This window comes from Centropristis striata, chromosome 16, assembly GCF_030273125.1.
Source record: "Centropristis striata isolate RG_2023a ecotype Rhode Island chromosome 16, C.striata_1.0, whole genome shotgun sequence".
Classification (NCBI taxonomy): domain Eukaryota; kingdom Metazoa; phylum Chordata; class Actinopteri; order Perciformes; family Serranidae; genus Centropristis; species Centropristis striata.
The window spans coordinates 14,103,611-14,123,139 of NC_081532.1; the positions used below are offsets into that span (position 1 = coordinate 14,103,611).

The 19,529-nt window shown below is 43.9% G+C and overlaps 1 protein-coding gene across 1 annotated transcript in view; it reads right to left on the reverse strand.

Annotated features, from left to right (window-relative positions):
• The window catches only part of LOC131988424 (AT-rich interactive domain-containing protein 1B-like), a 66,722-nt gene extending 54,063 nt beyond the window's left edge, over nt 1-12,659 (reverse strand). The window contains exon 1 of the mRNA XM_059353535.1: nt 11,156-12,659. Coding sequence (XP_059209518.1) covers nt 11,156-12,424 — 1,269 coding nt within the window. The 5' untranslated portion in view covers nt 12,425-12,659. The remainder of the gene's footprint in view (nt 1-11,155) is intronic.
• Between the last annotated feature and the right edge of the window lie 6,870 nt (nt 12,660-19,529).

Here is a 19,529-nt window from a genome sequence, read left to right on the forward strand (position 1 = left end):
AGGGGAATGGATATGCGCTGTGTAGGGAAAGAGGCCATTACGGGTAATGGTTTCTGATGTACGTCGAGGCCCCCACAGTGAACCCCCCCTCACCACCTCAACCCAGCCATAGAGACAAACCTGCACATGACGGAGCCGAGAAACGCTGGAGCAACAGGGGAATAGATGGAGCGGGGGCATGTGCAGTCTGAGTGTGTTTGTGTGTGCCACGGAGGCAGAGATGCAACAGCTACACACACACACAGTGACACACTTGTTCGACTAGCGATATGGAAAATAGGCCCTCCCATGCACAATTGACTTCTAATACATTGTATACTCCTCAAACCATCCATTTACCAGGAATTGCAATTTCAGGGGCCCTGAAAGCAGCACTTTGCCAGCACTTTGCAAAATACCTTAAAAAACCTCCAGCCTCTACAAATGCTCTCTCTCACTAACTGCCAATTCTAACATGTCTGTTAAAGTGACAACACAGCCTTGTTGCCTGGTATATTGAACATCGCTTTATTGACTTGCCAGGATTTCCATGTTGGACACAAGACCTGGTGCTACCTACTGTTTAGACACCCCACTGCCAATACCATTACAGACACACACCCGTCTCTCCGAGTGCGTGCTCACACGCAAGTCTCCCAGCTAGTGGCACCCAAAGGATTACACGACTGTGACAATTTCACCCAAGAACTGATAAAAAACTGGAGGTAGGCGGGGTGAATAAATCAAGCGCAGCTGCTGAAAAAGAGAGACAGAGGGAGAGTAAGAGAGTCTCTCGGTGAACAACCTTGAATTTCTCCTTGATGCTGAGATGCTAAAATACTGCAGATCAGCACTAAAAAAATCCCCAATTAAGAACAAAAATCATCACAAAATGTTCATTAGCGCTGATGGTATATTGGCTTGGCATTTCAGGGCCTTTTATTCTCAGACCTTTGCCTAACGAGCTCCCTGGCCACACCACAGGGCGGAGGGAGGGGGGAGTGACATCACACTAGGGGTCAAGAGTCAAAGAGAGGTGTTGCCGGCTGTTGACCTCCGTCACCTCTAAATGCTCAAACGTGCCGAATCCCCCTGTGATTTTCCCATCTGTCAGCACGCTGGAATGTCTGCAAGGCCACACACCTACAGCTTTGCCCTACAATGTACATAATTATATAACATACATCTTAAAACATCACAGAAACACCCACATCCCCATTTGCAACCTTAATATTCATGTGCACACACATGCACATTCACTTAACAGTGCTTACACATTGACACACATTAAAACATTAAAACCTATATACATACCAAACATTCATTGTACATATGCATCTGTACTTTTTTCACTATAATATTTTATATTTTGGAATGTAGCCTATGATTTAAATTTTGTTTTTATATGGTGCAACTACTTTTTGATGATCAATACAGTCACTTTGAACCGACTGAGGTTTGAAGTTTGCATGATGGGAAAAACAATCAGTTTAAACATTAAATACACTTTATTTGAACAGCTTTCAATTACCAAATGGTTCTGTTTTATTTCTTGGAATTGGGGTTATTATTATAGGTTATGTTATTCAAATTGGTAGTATTAGTGAAATTAACTTTACATGATGGTTATTCTGCAGAATTATTAAAAATGTGGCCAGCAAATGCAGAAACAGGTTTGGGATAGTGCTTGAACCTTAAAAAAAGTTATAAATGGACAAATATAGAATCTTTCACACATGATGAATATGCATCAAGCTATAAAACCCTTAAAGGTTCTATATAGAATCACTTATTGTTAGAGTGTATCACACACGCAAATACACATCTATAATCACCTACTATGCACCTTTCCTAATACACACTTTTCTGCACATATATACCTAGATCTCCTCCACACACACGCCCCCTGCTCCCCTCTGCCCCCACCACAGTCCGGGTCAGGGTGCCCTCCAGAGCGGCTCGCCCTCTCCGCTGTTAATTACCACTAATTGGCCCTGCTCGTTTTTTCCCCCTGCTATAATGGAACCATTCATCTTTACTACTTAATGAGTAGGCACTGTAGTCACCAGCCAAGGTCACCCACAACTAGCATCCAAAAGACAGAAAGACACAGACTTGGAAACAACTGTGAAAAAAGAAAAAAAGAGTAGAGACAGAACAGAAAAGAAAGATGGGGAGGTTGTTTATGCTTTAAAATACAGATGAGAAAAATGAAATTGCTGCAAGTTTCCACACATGACTCTGCTTTTGGAACGTAGCCAATGTGTAAAAAAAAAAAGTTGAGAAATGTCTGGGAGCTGTGGGAGTCTGCAGTGTCCAACGCAAACCACAACACACACAGGGAATTTCCAAAAGACGGACTAATTAAAATACCCGTTATGCGAGTGAAAACAATGGATCCCTCAAAACAACGCTGAAAGCGCAGACTCGCACAGTCACACCGAGCTGTAAATATAAAAAAATGTATTTTTCAAAATGCAGTAAGAGCCTCTTCTCCGGCTTATGCACACATAATTATCAAAACAATCACTCCGACTGTCAGCACAGACTCCAGCCCCAGCGGGTGAGAGGGCAACATGTTAGCCGCCTCAACTACCGTAAAACATCTAATTAACACTGAGTGCTTTATATATTAGTCTAATGGTTGCTTTGTATTCAATTCTGTGCAAGTTACTGCTGGAAAAATGGGCCTCATTGCTTAAGAAAATAACGAATATGACTACAATTGATGCAAAAATGTGGATATTTTGATTGTAAAAGGCCCAGGAGAGCTATTCTCATATTCCCATGCTAAGAATGCAGTGAATCTGTTTGGGCTTTAGTGCAAACTTTAACCCCAACTTTCTCATAAGGGAAAATTAAAGACCACAGGGGGGTCTTTTAAGTCCAATACAATGCTCCCAATTCAAGTCTCTACCCCTCGAATTATTAGAAATTCTCACAGCACACAACAAACTGTTGACACATGCACCCAGGGGCCAGAGGGTCAGACAAGACAACAATACCTTCACAATTTGTAACTGTGTGAGCAATGTAAGCTGTCAGCCTTTGCCTTGGGTAGAGCAGAGGAATGTTTCAGGTTCAAGCATCATAATTTGTCCTGGCAAGTCATGCCAAAATCTGACACCCAGCCATTTTCCTTGGAAAAGTCTTTCTGTCAGAGAAGTGCCATTGTGATGTGGTTCCTCCATTCAGTCTCATGCAGCGTAGCGGAAGCAAGAGCAGTCATGTGCTCCTGCAGCGCTGTGGCGACCAGCCCGGAACGGCAATGTTTGTAAATGGGACAGTTGTCTATGGATTATGTTAATGTGGTATTCCACACTCCCCTCTGGCATGTGTCTGACATTACAGTAACCTTTGCATGTTTAGCCAACAGTAACTATGGATGTTCATTGAGTAGGGAGATGCACACGCGTGCATGCACTTAGAATCACACACACACACACACACACACAGGCACAGTTACACAGGGAGATTAACTGTGAAAAGCAAACATCTGCTCTTGCCAACCGTATTGATATCCTTTGGAGGAATTAACATCTTAAAGAAATAAGACATTTAAACTTCAAAATAAAGTTCATTTGAGTTGTCGATATCTATTCCAGTTCATCCGGTTTGTGTCAAAGGAGTGGCTGGAATGCAGAACACAAGTCTGGCCATATCAGAGAGGTGCGTAATGCAAGAAAATGAGAGAAATACCAAGACTTAATATCTGTACTCCGGTCCACACCCACTGCAACACATCACAACCAAAGTTCTAACATAACCCCTTCTCCCACATACAGTTTCTCCAGTGAGAAAATATGTGTGTGTATGTGTTTAAGTCTCCACTGTGCACATGTGTTTAGAGGAGGATGTGGTGTGAAGTCGCTTCCTCAATTGCTGAGAAAGAATTGATCCAAATTAGGTAGCATTCGGCCAGGAGTGACCACAAGTGTCCTGTAGTGACCGGTGTCTATAAATCAACAATACATCCACACACCAGCTCTGTTAACACTCACACACACAATCTTGGGTTGGAAAAATACAGTCAAAAACAAAAAAAAATACAGAGACAGAGATATACAGTATACAACACTGATTCCAAAGTTCAGATGCTGTTTAAAATGTACATTTAAAAAAGTATGGCTAAGATAAAGAATTCAGTTTTTATATTTACAAAATAAAAGTTTGAACATTAACCTTCCCTGGTAGGTTTAGGAGTAGGGAAAGGTTAGGATTCAACCAAAAAAACAGAAGAACTATAAGGCCAAAATGCATGTATGACACCTCTTTTAACAGCTAACAGCTTCTAGTTTCTGCAGTTATGCTTGATCGAAACTACATCTGATCAAAAATAACAAAAAATTATTTTATTTAACCCTACTTCTACCCTTACCTGCTTGGCAGGCAAGTGGGTTTTTAAGAGGTTAAATATATTTCCTTTGTAAGTTTTCAATTGAATATATGTCCCAAATGATTAGCAAATGGTCACATTCTGTTTTATTTACATTTAAGACCATTTCCCAACTTTTTTTGGAATCAAGGGTACACACATGAGCATATATGTGTGTACAGGGGAAAAAAAGAAAGAGGAACAGCAAAAAAACGACCCGAAGAAAGACACAAAACTCATCAACAGAAACTCTGTGCGTCGTCCGTGTCCCATCGTTTTTCTATTTTTGTCTCTCTGTGCTTCACAAACGACAGACAGCGCCTTGCTGGTGCTGTTTGGTTGTATTCCTTTTCCTTTTTTTTCTTTTAGCTGAGCAAATGGTCCCACTGTGCCAGCGCTGATTAGGATCAACTCAAACCAAACAGCAAGACGTGTGACTGGAGTGCACAGTCTACAGTCTGGAAACAGAGAGGAGTGCAGAGGCTTTGATGTGGAAAGTGACGGATGATGATGATGATGATGATGATGATGATGATGGTAATGATGATGATGATGATGATGATTTTCTTATAGGCTGGTAAGAGGAGTGTGTGAAGTCTCACACACACGAACACACACCATGTGGATGAGACATGGATTTCTATGTCAATATCTCTGTGACAATCAAAAAATCTAAATGGGCTCATGTTGTTATAAGCTGATTATTTAATCGGCAGACAAAAGCTCAAGGTAAAATTAATTATAACACTATACATTTTCAATGAAAAATAATGTTCGCCAAAAATCTTCTACATTCTTAGAAATTTAAAAAAACTCCCACAATGATCTGCCAATTATCCTCCTCTATTTTCCTTTTGTTCTGCTAAACTATCAGACCATTAGTTTTATTATACAAAGAGGAAGGAGATTCAGAGTGTGGTTGGATCTTAAAAATGTCACGCTGACTCTTTGAATTTACATTAATTGCTGCAATCACAAAATTACTCATTTCTAGAGGGACTGACCCCGTATGTTTCCCATTTCCTCTTCTGTTGGCCGGAGACGAGAGAAGGGAAGTGGAGGCAGCATTTACTGTAAGGAGGACAGTTTCAGCAGTGGCCCACAGATCTTTTCAGTATAGTGTATAAATATTCGATAGGATATGCTGCCTGTCTAAATACCTCTGAACTGACTGCTCATCCCTTGGGAGACCTAGCTAGCTACTGAGAGCCAGGGACATGAGGCAGATAAAAGAGGAGAAAGAAAACACTGAAAGAACAAAAAGAGATGGCTGGCAAAAGTGAAAGCATACAGTAAAGCACAGAGCACCATCTGTTTAGTAAGTATATAGTTAAACTGCCATACATTTACTTAGCAAATACACAGAAAAAATAACACTAGAGAGAGCAAGAAAAAAAAAGAAAGAGAGAAAAATAAAGAAAGAACACCTCCCCTTCCCTCTGGTATAGAGGGGGAGGAGGGGGGTCCTCGCTTTCAGCAGCTCCACGTGGCTAATTAGCATATGTGAAGGTCAGGGTGGAGGGGGGTTGGGAGGAGGTTTGGGGTGTCACCGCGGCACCCACTGCCATGAGACCTGGCGCCCCGCCAGCCACACACACTACAGAGGGGAGGAAACCCAATATATTTGTGTGTGTGAGGCCAACAACTCGTAAATACTTCTTTTTTTCCTCGCAACGTTCACAAGGCTGAAGCAGGGTGAGATCCAGAGGGAGAGGATTTGAGCTATGCTGACATTTGCCAGAGTTCAGATACTGATTCTTTCTCTGTGAACTCGGGCAGACCCATTCCTCAGAAGTCAGCAGCCCTCCATGTGACTCACTTCTAATATCGCCTACATTTCTACATCTCTGGCCTTCCTATACTCTTTCTGTTTACACAGAGAAGACAGCAGCTAAGTCTCAGAGCAACTAGATTAATGCAAACTATTAAAATAGGAAAGACAAATTAAAATAAAATAAAATATCTAAAAAAGACTGGCAACTGATGAACAAAATGTCTGTGATATATATCAATAGGAATGCAATGGTTATAAAAAAAATAATAACAATAGCAACATTTTTACAGCCAGAACACAAAAAATGTCAGAACTGTACCCATGCAGAAGTTGTGATTACATGATCATTATAATACTGACAGAAGCTTGTCTTTGTTACAGTGTTCAGGCTGCATAGCAGGCACAAAAGAACAATAACAAACACTATTAAATTGTTAGAGGACTTCCCTTTTGCTGGTGGTACAAAAACAGTGTACAAAATGAACTGTGTATTCACTTCAACTCAGCTGACAGATGATAGAAAGAGAGCTAACAGTAAATTGAAATGTGTTTGCTGAGACATTTCTTAAGTTTTCTTTGCTTTGGCTGGAATTATTACTATAAGGTCCATTTGGCTATTTCGGACACAAAAAAAGCAGGTAGTGGTGAAATCCTCTGTATCCAACCCTATCTACTGACTTTTGATAAATCCTACAAATCCCAGAATGCCAGAGGATGCCTATAGCTTCCTCACAGGGTGGAAAGCACCACGTCTGACACAGGATAAACAAGGGAAATGAAATTGAAATGACTATCAAATCGAAATCCAAAAAGCTTTTGACTCCTTCATCCACACGGAAAAGTCAAATTCTCCCATATGGACAATTAACGTTCTTCCCCAAAATTGCTTTGGTTTAGATTTTTCTTCTCCCTCCTGACACCAGCAGCTCGGATAAGACAGAGCTGAGAAACAGCTGACACCAAATCAACGCTGCTCGCAGTAATTAAATCCTTTCTTCAGGGCGTTTACACATCAACCTTTAACTCCAGGGGATGATGTGAGTGCTTTGTGGAGCCGCGGAAGAAAAAAAAAAAAAACTACAATTACTTTTTTAAAACAGCTCATAATACATGAGCTTACGTCCAGTGATGCAACTGGACAGTCTGTTTTTAAAAGTCACATTATTTCTGAAAATCAGAATTAATTGGCGTTTTGTGGAAACCACATGCAGACCAGGGATAACCCCGGCCTGCCAATTACCTAAGCGGGCTCTGTGTTTCATCCAAGGAAGATGAAAAACGCTGTGCGGGGCTCTTATCGGACGCAACAGAGCAAATTAAAATTTCACTCTAGTGTTGCTAATCAGCACTGCGCTGGCTAGCCAAGACAGAGATGTAAACAAACCAACATAAACAAATGAATGACGGAGGGGGAGGGATCAGAGAGCGAGAGATGGAGGCAGAGGGAGACATTGTGAGAGGGGCGGGGTTGAAGTTAGACTGCTTAGTGCTGACGAAGGAGCTTTACCCTTCTCCTGCCTGTACACACGCACAAAAAGAGAGAAGAGAAACAAACTCAAGGACGCACAGAAAATCTAAACACACACTCGATAAAAAGAAGCACCCAAACACACACCTGCATGCCCATTTCCTGACCAGACCCCATGGGCTGTCTGTCCGATGCAGAACATGTACCATAAATTAAATTCCAGCAGCCACAGTCAGGCCCATCACTATGCACAAGGCTCCCTGAGATAGCCGCATAATACAATGTGACATTGATGCATTGCTCCTATTATAAAGTCTTTGTTCGTATCACACTAATAATTCATAAGAGAGAAATGTAAACAGTATGCACTGGAGAGCAGTGCGAGCAGGAATCATTTCAAGGTAAGCACATTACCAAGGATGGGATTGGGTCTAGTGTTTGATATGTAGAACCACCAAGCTTTGATTTCAATTCTAAAAAAAAACAAAAGGCAAAACACTGAGCATAATAGTGATAAATTAGTGGAAACTGTAGATATCCATTCATTTTTGTTTTATTAGGTCAGATTTTAAATTAGTTGCTGCTGCAATTATCTAAGCAACAACACTGTTTCCAACTTGCTAGGCTCTCATTATTATCCACTAATTACTTTTATTGTTCTGTGTGTGCGTTGCGTGTGTTTTTGATTAGTGGACAACAGACAGAACCTTGTTACACATATAGGTTGAGACAGAAAGGGCTGTTTTGTTTAGAACGTCAGCATTATGATTGCATGTATGTATGCTGTTGTACTGCTGCTATAGGTAGACATGCCACGCAAGAAAGGAAAAACACACATTGAGCCTGGATTTAAAGCAGCGCAGATACACATTCAGGTAGAAGGTCACAAACTGAACGCTGAATATTCTGTTCTGTTATTCTTCAATCAAATAGGCCACAGTCATTTGAAAAACTAGGACAATGTCATTTTGATGTTCAACACACACCACTAAATAACATATCTCACGTATCTCTGATGTGTGTGCACATACACAACGCACGCAGTGTAGGGCTCTGTCTTCATTTTGGTGAGTGGCCAGACAAGTGAGTGTGAGGGGGGGGAGACAGCGGTGTAAATGAGGTGCACTCGTTTCGCTCACAGCTTGCTCCTGAAGAGAGGCAGTGGGGAGGGAAATTGAATTTGAAAGAGGGGAAACTGTGCCAACAGGTGACAGAGGCGTGCTCCGACCAAACGCACTCTGAAGTGAAGCGCAGTCATATCACGGGGCCAATTTGGAGGCAGTATTATGCACTACACCGCTCGCCTTTCTCACACAGCCTGTCAGTGCGCAGGAGAGCAGTGCTGCCGCTCCAAATATGAATTAAACATAGGGCTTTTGTAGCGTGAATATACTGCTGCTGAAATGTTGGTAGAGTCAAGAAAAAACACAGTCGCACATGCACTTACTCCTGAAGTGCAAAACTAAAAAAAAAAAATTGCAGTATATAATGTTAAATGTAAGATTTGTTTAGGAGGATGGTTTGTTAATACTATATGCACTAAAAAACTGATAATGAATATTATGGCTCATATGCTGTGACTGATGCTATCTGAGTTTCATTAAGGTGTCTTGGATAATATATCCTGTATATACATATATTTTTTAAATATCCAATCTGCACATAATCAGTAATAATTACTGTAGGTTTCTAGTGACCATCTTATCAGAGTATAATTTGATACAATCAATACTGCAGCAAACCCTCCCACGCTAAAACATTCACTTAATTTCCCCAGCATCCAACGCAAATTGTCTTTGATTGAAACAATGTAGGCTAATGAACTGCTTTTGTTTTGCGAGAGGCAGACAGTATAAGCTATGCTCAACTACCTTACCCTCCAGTCGTCCAGATGTGCCATCCAGCAGTGCGAATAATTTAGTGCATCAAAAACAACCGCAGAATAATGGCTCTTCCGGAGAAACGATGTGTTGTTTGAGGGCAGAGTTGTGAACTGGCAGCGGCTGTAGGCCTGCACGCTATTGACACATCAGTGTTTCAGCTCAGGGTTTGGGGACACCCAGGGATCCTTGAGTGCAGTCCCCAAAAACAGAGGGAGGAATACTTGAATAATCAGTGACACTTTCCTCCCTCCCTCAGCTGTTACCACTGAGGTGCCCTCGAGCAAGGCATCCAACCCCCAGCTGCAGCAGTGGCCAACAGCTTGCAGGGGTTGTTGTGCAAAACGCTGGATGTGAATAAGAGTTTCCAGAAAAAAAATTAGCTTTTCTGTATATTTCAAAATATGTTGGAAAATTATACATGTGCTGGACAATTTCTCTAAATTATACTTGAAATGATACAGTTATATCAAATAGAACAAACAAAACTGGACAATGTTTAGTAACTCAAGACACATAATTTCCTTTTTGTCATTTTGAGCTGTCATTGCAGTGTTTTCGTACGTCTTTTCAGTGTGGAAAAATTATGAGAATAATTATCTGGAGCAGCCTAAACCTTCATAAAACTTCAATTATTGCGTTGGACGGCCTCCAAGTCTGGAGTATTCCCACAAGATGTGAATGCAGCATCACCACAGCGCCATGGCCAAGGATCCCTGCAAGAATCTTCCTTTTCTTTTTCTTTTTTTTTTCTGAGTGCAGTCTGCCCAGCGGGGCCACGGGGAGCCAATCAGATGGCAGACTGGGTGTCAACTGTGAGCTGGGAGTACGGAGAGCTTTTAGCCAGTTTACCTCCACTATTCAAATTCAGAGCTGCACTGGAATGAACGAGGCGCACAGAAGCCGGAACGCACGGAGAGGGACAGACTGTCTTCGCACGGCCGCGGTGTGCGGTTGATTTTCCAAATCAGCCAAACATGAAGAGATGACAAACATAACAGAACGTTGGCGTTAATACTGACCCTTCATGTTCATTTTCTATATGAATATTTCACTTTGTTTCACGAGCGCCTCGAACACAACACGTCCTCTAAACAGGGCGTTTCGCAACGTGTCTCACACCACGTCGGCAGAGAGGTGAATCTGCCCAACGTCTATGTTGTTTTTTAATCTCCCGGATAAAAAAATAAACCATATAGAGTGCACAAGAATATGAACTATAGAAATGTGAGAGTAGTTCAACGCAGTTTCTGATTCCGCATATTATGTTGGGTCATTAGCCTAGTCAATAAAGCACATTTTTTATTCATATTTTTTTCATATAAGGTTTACTTCCATTTTCCTTTCATGTTAGAGCTCAGGCAGGTCTAATATTTAACACACGCCATGCTCATGTAATGGCTATTCCTCTGCATAAAAATCCCCTTGATATAAATATTAACCCAGGTAATTTTTCTGTAACTCATTTACAAACTTTAGCACTCTTGTCCACACAGACTGGCCCATGTCCGAGTCACACGGACTGTTTCTGAGATCACACACACACACACACACACACACACACACACACACACACACACACACACACACACACACACACCAGGGAATTATGAGTGACACACCAGCGCTGAGAAGTTCACTGATGCAACCCGGCTGCCTGAGAAGTTTCAAAAACTTACCTGCGTCCTGCCGAGGCCTTGCCCTCCGTTGCCTGGACTCAGTGAATGCGGGTGATTTCTTTGCTGCCCTCCCCAGCCGTGGGCGGAGGTGGCTCCGTACTGGGGCCCCACGTCTTTCCCCAGGCCCATGCCGGCTTGCTGCTGCGCCGTGGAGCCGCTGTAGTCTTGATATGCACCGCCGTAGCCCCGCATCATGGGGCTTGGGGACGTCAGCAGTTGGTTGAGTGTCGGGGTGGCCCCTGAGGGATGCTGCTGTTGCTGCTGCTGCTGTTGAGGAGTTTGTCCCGGGAACCTCTGAAAGCCACCCGAAGCAGCTCCCAGGGGAGACTTGCCGTGGCTTGCTGAGGAGTTGCTGCCCATCATCATGTTACCAGGTTGCCGGCACCCAGAGGGGCCCATCATCCCGTAGGCCCCGCCGCCGTAGCCCGCTCGGTACGCCGCAGGGTACTGATTGTACTGGCTGTTGTGGTACCCTGCTTCGTGGGAGTTCTCCATGCTGTTATGTGCCGAAGAGTGCGTTATCCCCATCCCACTGCTCTGCTGCTGCTGTCCGCCATGTTGCTCATAACAGGGCCTTGGAGTGTAATAGTTGTTATTAAACTCAGAGTTGTTACTAGTTGGCCCCAAGTTAGTGTGTTCATACCTGGTACCCATCATCCTCTCCGCGGGTTTACAGGTGAGGTCCCCCTCACCTTTTGCTGGCATGTGCTGCTGCTGTGGCTCCCCCTGGCCCCCCAACAGGTTCTCTTTGCCGCCGTGGTGCTGGTGATCCATACCCCTGTCCCCACGGGGCCCCTGGCCGTTGTTGTTGGCGGTGTTGTTACTTTGGATCTGTCGCTGCTGATGTGGCGCAAATTGGCCGAATTGCGGCGGCGGCAGCTGCTGCGGCGGCGGTTGAGACTGAGGGGGATCTCCGCTCCCCACACATTTCAGCTTGTGGTTTGCGATCAAACCCGTTTCCATCGAGGAAGTGGTTGAATTAGTCGAAGCCGAGGCGGACGTGAGGTTATTCCCATCCTTGTCGTGGCCGTCCGACGCGTTGTGGGTCGTGGAAGTTGAATGAACCATGGTGAGCTCGTTTCGGCGGTGATGGTCTACATTATTCAGAGTCCCATCTCCGGCACCCAGCATCGGTCCAGTCCGCTGTACGGTCCCTCCTCCTCCTCCTCCTCCGGATTTCCCCGAATTGAGCTCCGGACCCAAACCGCTGGATAATTTCTTATTTTTGTTATTAGTTCTGGTCGGAGCCGATGCAACTTGCGCAGCCATGGTCACTCCAACATCTCAGCGCGCAGTGACAGCAAGCCCCGACCAGCCTTGCACACAGAGAATAATACAAGAGGGAAGAAAAGCACAAGCTGGGAGGAGAAAAATATATTCAGTGGAAAAGCAAGCTTTGTTCTAGCGCTGGTGTTGCTGTGGTGGTGGTGAAACGGTGCGTCAGTGAGGCTTCATGTTGAAAGTTTCTCTGCCAGGTTTAAACGAAACTTTTTTTCTTCCCCCCTCCGCCTCTCCTCCATCCCGGTTCTCGGTAATATGTAGCAGCGTCTCCCGGAGCCCTTGTGGCCCAGCATGGCATGAGAGAGAGCGGGCTCTACCAGCTTATCCACCTCCAGGGCTCCGGCGCGCCTCACATGGAAAATCCGGACTGGAGTAGCGAGCCATTACGCACGCTGCATTTCGATTTTTCTGTCTTTTACGCTGCTTTGAAGGTTGATTTTAAAATAAAAGATGTATTGATAGTGGCAGTATTCTTATACGACATGCACTTCCCTATTGTCATTATAACAGCCAGATTTCTCGTAATAATTGCACCTCAGGCAGTCAAGGAATGGCTCCTTCCCTTGAGTTTAAAGTGCATGTTAATTTTAAACAAACAATAACCGTGACAGATCGGGCATTTCCAATTTACGCACGGACATTGCTCCCCCGGTCCACAAGGATCCTTCAAATAAACACACCAGCAGATGTTAAGTTTGCCCGAGTGAGTTTCTGCGCAATTATCCAGATCTGTTTTTCCCTCTCCCCACCCTCTGTGTCCCTCGGCTCAAGCCAGTTCTCTGCAGCTCTGACAGGAGTCGGACACGCAACCACAAGCTGTGCGCAATAATGTTGCCATCGGAATAAGAATGTAATCACACTTTATAGCAGCTATAATGTTGTAATATTTGCACCACAGAGTTCATCCCCTACAAGCTGCAATCACTTCTTTTCAGCCTGAGAAGGAGTAATGTTCCCCTTCAACACAGAACCATAACATATCGTGTATTAAGATGAAAACCATGCAAATATCACAAACTATAAACTCTATAATATTCTACGGGATTATTCAGTGTGATAGCAGATAAAAAATACCATTCAGTACGATTAGGTCACTATAAACTCACTGCATGTCTCCATAGGAATGTAATATGAATATTATGAATATTAAAGCCATTCTTCATTAGGGTCTTATTTGAATGAAAGGCTACATTCTTTAATTTCCTTCATTGGATTTACTTTGTCAGAGAGGAGCCTGTCTGAAATGATAATGAAATTTTAAAAAAGAAGAAAAAAAGAAATCAACCCCAGGCTGCAGTGTAGGACCACACAAAACCAAAGTCTACAAGATATGCTATCCCATCAGTGGTATTCAAACATGAATGTAAAATAGTGCTTAGTAAAGAAGCTGGGGTGTCTGTTGGGACTTGAATGAGCAGAGGGTCTGCTTTGATGAGATCAGATGCATTTGATCAACAGAGGGAGCTGTGGATGAAAGAGGGGTGGAGGGGAGGGGAGGGAGAGGGGGGGGGGGTGTTGGTGGGAAGAGAAGGATTTGGGGATGAGAGTTGTGCTGAGGATGGCCATGATAATGATGATGACTGGTGGCGATGGGAACAAATGCAATGATGACAACAAAGATGCCAGTGGTGGAGGTAATGATGACCATAGTAATGGTGATGACTAGGTAGTGATGATGACCAGATTTTTTTAAACACCTAATTGTTGCTTCAGGTCACATATTGGTGAAACAAGGAGGCACAATTTACTCTGTCTTATACTGAGTACAGTGTAGGATAATTCACTATGAAGCCATGTCCGTGACAATGGGAAGACCCCTGCTGGAGATACAGTGTTAGTACAAGTTAGAGCTTTAAAAATAAATAAATGTATAATACCAGAAGAAGCATACCTTGAGTGTTAATCGAGTTAGAGGGAATTGCAGATTTGTGCAATAATAATGATCTAATTACTTGTGTAAAATGAAGAAAAATAAAATTATATTATTAGAGCAAGAGCCTTAATCTCACTCATTGGAGAATAAAAGCAAGTGACATCCCAAGAAACCCTTCCCAGCCGTTTGCCTTTATGAGCCCATATGGCAGAGGATAAAAGCTATAACGTTGTTATGGTCCAACTACAAAGTCTCCATGGTGTTCACCATTCAGTGTACTCAGGCCCAGCCTATGGCATCAACAAGACCAGATGGCTATTTATCTATAGGACACCCAAAGAAGATGTCACGTTTACACCCTCTGTGCATGCAAGTGTGTGAGAGAGGAAAATGTGTAGGTGATGGAAACTAATTGCTGTTGTATTGACAAAATGCCTCAAATGATCAAGAATTTCTTCATGTTAGGGATTCATCAATGGTTATGTGCACCTTTTCTGATTAGAACAAGCCTCATCCACACTCTTCCTGCTCTCTGTACTTTGTGCACATGATGATTCTGGCTCCCATCAGTGTCCCAGATCAAAGCCTCAGCTCTGATCTCATCTAGATCAACACTAAGGCTGACAGTGAGGGGACCTGGAGCATTAGCATATTCTATGATGGCGCCGGGCTTTTCAAGCCGTTGCCTCGGCTGCAGCTCTGGGTGTGCGCGCTGTGGCTTTGCAACTCTAATTTTCCTCTCTCGCTCATTAAAAAAAGCCCACTGTTCTCCTATTAATTCGCAGACACACTGATCTGTTTGAATGGCGAGGATGGGTGTGTGTGCGGGAGGAGGGAGGTGGAGGAGGGCAATGGCTCAGCGCATTTGCATTTATGTTTAATTTATAACCTTCAGGGGCCCCCTGATGCAGCAAGATTGAAACAATAACTCCAGACAAACATGGGGAAGAGAGGAGGAGGAGCCGGAGGAGGGTGGATGGAATTAAAAATATACAGATCTGGGATGGTATGTGCTTTGCATATGTGTGTGTGAGAGTCTGTGTGCGTGCGTTGGTGAGGATGATGTTACTGCTTGTGCACCCATGTGCATGCATGTTTGTGAGTATTCATTCGTGCATCTGCATCAAGGTGTATCTGAACTCTCACACACACATGCACAGAGAGAGAGACACACAGAGATAGAGAGAGAGGCAGAGGTCTCCAATCCGCAGGGGGATAACATGCCACGGTGAGTGTCTGTCAGGAGGAGAGCTGGAGTCTGTTCCGGGGGAGTCTGCAGGGATCTCCCCCTAGCAGCACAGCACAGAACAGCACAGCACAGCAGACAGAAGCAGCAGTAGCAACAGCAGCAGCACAAGCCTGGCCAAGCACAGAAAGTGGGTCAGCCCAAAACACACACAAACACACATATGCACACTCACACACACAGAGCTCAGACGGATGCAGCCCTGGTGTCACACTGTGGGTGTGTTTGAAAGAAAAAGAGAGAAAGAGCGTGCAGGGAGAGAATGCCTCGATGAGGGTTTGTGTACGTGAGAGACAGCATGGTATTATATTTTGCATTAGTGATGTTGGGGGGGCTTGTTTAAGATGAGGGGTGCATGGCTAAGAAGGAGAAGGAGAAGGGGGGGTGTAGCTGAGACAAAAAGCCAGCCAGCCATTGTGAGCATACCCTATGGAAGTGCATCAAATTGATCCATAGTCTTTTCATTTCAGGCTTGGGTAAATAACAGCATTTGCATTGATCAGTCTACAAAACCAGGCAACGATGGGCTTGGGAGCATACCGTATGTGCGTGTCTGGGTGTGTGTGTGTGTGTGTGTGTGTGTGTGTGTGTGTGTGTGTGGCTGCTAACAAAACACATCTCTTATTCCTTTCTGCTCCTTGCGGAGTCGAGGGCCTCACCAGAGCCCTACAAATGGCTATGATGGATAAAATGTTTTCAACAACACTTGAGAAGAGTGGATGCTATTGTGTCCGCCTGTATACCGAAACACAGAATCACAGAATTCCCAGGACGCCGCATGCTCTATTTATGTGTTATGAAAAACATGACTCAAAAGAAAAGCGGAAAACAGCTATGCTCTACTTTCACTGTCAGCTATCATGTGAAGTGTGAAGAGGAGGAAGAGGATGAGAGCGAGATGCAGACAGGGAGAGGAGAGAAGAGGAGAGGAGAGTGATTTTCTTCATCCACAGATCCTATCCTGGAGGTGACAGGGGACTGGGCTCTTAGGAACCTCCCCCACCTTCTACCCCCCCACCATACCTCCATCCCCTCTTCCCCCTCTGATGCCTGTCACTGCTCCTCTCCTTCCCTCCCTCCCTTCTCCTGACTGGAGGAGTGTGTGAAGTGTCCCCCGAGAGGCACAGACTCAAAGACGGTATTTACAAGATCCACACTGAGCCCACTTTTAACTGCCTGTGAAGAACTTCTCCCGCCGCCTTTGATGTGCAAACCTAATGGGGAAGAGCTCGCCGGCAGTCATTGCATATGTTAGCGAGGCAACGTGAGCTAATCCGCTAGCATTGCAAGGTAGACTTCATGCTGCTTGTAGTAAGTGAACACTTCAAATGCTGTATAGCTTTGGTGCATTGCTGCCCTTGGAAAAGTCCCTATTTGGCATTAGAAGCTGATGTGATGCGTCAACTTTTACAGTAATTTAGCGGCACCAGCAGCAAAGACTTTGCTTAATTCATGGTGGACTTAGCATATTTATGAGTTGGTATAGAAGCCTGTTGATGTGAGCATCAAGACTATAGTAAAAACTCCATATGTTGTGCAAAATGTGAAACCAATGGCATGATTTTTTATCCAGTTTGGAGTAAGTACATCTGCAGATTCTACACTCATTCCTTACTGGGATTTTCTTTTAAGAGGTACAATAAATCAGAAAGCTTTTTGATTCCCCTGTCACTTGACATTTCTACCCAGACGGGATGACTAACATCAACAAAGGAGTCAGCAGAGCGAGCTCTCCTACATTTAAAAACCTGCTTCACCCTGCAAGTCTGTTAAAAGCAGTTTTTCTTTGTTTTTCTTTCTGGTGAAAATGATCTTGAGGAAAGAGAACTGATGCATCAGAGCAATTGGCGCCCCCTGCCTTCCGTCAATTGAAAGGTCAAAGGTCAGATTTGGGGTCTCATTTACTCAGTTAAAGCACACACACACACTAAACAGAGGTGAAACACTGACACTCTGTCCAACTTATTTTTTCCCTTTAACAACAGCACAGAGAAGGAAGGCTTTCATAAAAAAACAGAAGCATTTGGAACGATTTTGAATTAGGCTAATTAGGTTTGTGTTTTGTTTGTTGTTCAGGAGGCATGATCAAAGTGATATTTCACCAATTTGTGTCAGCTCCGGAGGAGAGGAGGAAGAGTTTGGAGAATGCAGCCTATTAATCTCCACAGGTTCAGCGTGCTGTGCGTTAGGGACGGTAATCAAAACAAGAGAATTATGAATAATGAAAAGTGTTGATCAGAAATGAAACAAAACAGTAGATTTGTGCTTTATTAGTGGCTTATTAGTAACAGGATTGGACTCTCTGGTTTTTTCTTATTTTTCCTGTTTTCCAGCTCATAAAAAGGGGAGGGGGGGCTTCGATTTCAATGCATGCTCAATCCTCCCTGCTCAGCCTGAGTGGAAGGAAAAAAAATAAATCAAAGGGATGTGGATGGCTTGACCCAGGAGCTCAGAGTCTGAGAGCAACTGGCTGTTTTGATCTTATCTAATATTTATGAATAACTTCCTTGATATTTCCTTCGCTCCATGAAGCCGTCCGCTTTTACAGTGTTACACAATGATGTCTTAGAGGGGCGATGACGGAGATCAAACGGGGACTGGGCTCAGAATACAGAGCGCGCTCTCTCTCTCCGTAGCCTGGGAGGAAACTCAGCAGCAAGCTATCTAACGCCGTGTGATTGAAATACAAGCTCCACTAGGCTGCAGCGTGCAGTGTGATGATATTTGTATTTGTGTCTCTGTCAAAGGAATATGGGCGCAGAAAGGGAAAACACTGTCACCATTTGAGCATCAAGACGTGTGTCTGTGTTTCCGCTTGTGATTGCATCCTATGCATCTTTGCCTGAGTATATGTGTGCTTTCTGCAATGGAGATGATTCCATAGTCTGCCTATCCATGGCTTTCACTGAGCCACTCGCCACAGAACCATTCAAAGCTGTTTGGATCAGTAATGGCCTCAGATGCTTTTCACTATCTCTTCACAAAAGTCAAGTGTTCTCAACATGTTATTTGCCCAAAGTGGCCCTGTTCCAAGGCTCTATTGTTAGCCTAATGGAGGCTAGACGACACTAAGACTCTAATTATGGACACCAACGATCAGCCCTGATAATATTGCAAGCAAAGTGGGTAATTTGTGGCTGTTGTGTTGAAGGGTTGAGGGGATGAGAAGAAAAGGGAGGGGTGGGGAGGAGATGACGGGAGGTGGGGAAGTTGTTTTCTTGTGTCATCGCCCCGTCGTCCGTCACCCTAATCATTCCCCCAGAGCAGAGAGCCAAGATGTGGGCACAGCAGGAGAATATTAATGGACTGTGTGACATTATGGTTCCCGCCCATTCAAAAGGAATGTTCTATTACATTATGGGCCATCAACAGGTGATTTCTCACCACTCATCGAAGTATACTCCTATTTCATAAAGTGCCTGCACTGCACAGCTCAAGCACCCATTCGTCTTATTTAATACAGATATTACACATACAGTTGACTCATGCTTATAGATCAATGGCTTATTTGTCACTAAGCTTGCTGCATAGCTTTTCTTCATATCTACCTGAAAGATCATCCAATAAAAATTGACTGGGAGTCAAAATTTGATTGAATGGATTTTTGCGTACAAATCCAAAGGCTGGAGCAATAACAAGTCATCTCCACATCATTTCTAGTAACCTAATTCCCTCAACAATAGCTACTGTGAAAGGTTGGACAAAGCTTGGCCTTTAGCTTAAGTGCGGCCTGAGGTAAACAGCCTATCACGATCAATACAGTGCAGTGCCAGGATTGGCAAGACAGACACCAAAGCAACTCAGCAAGCCTGTGCCTATTCTGTCAACACCCAAAATCAAAGCCTCTCTCCCTTGAGTGATCTGTCCAAACAATTAAAATGGAACCTCTTTGTAGCATCACACTTAACATGTCAGGCAGAGAAATGAAAGAAGCCCCATGTATTGGAGCTTGCATGCCGTGACGCCTCCTGTGA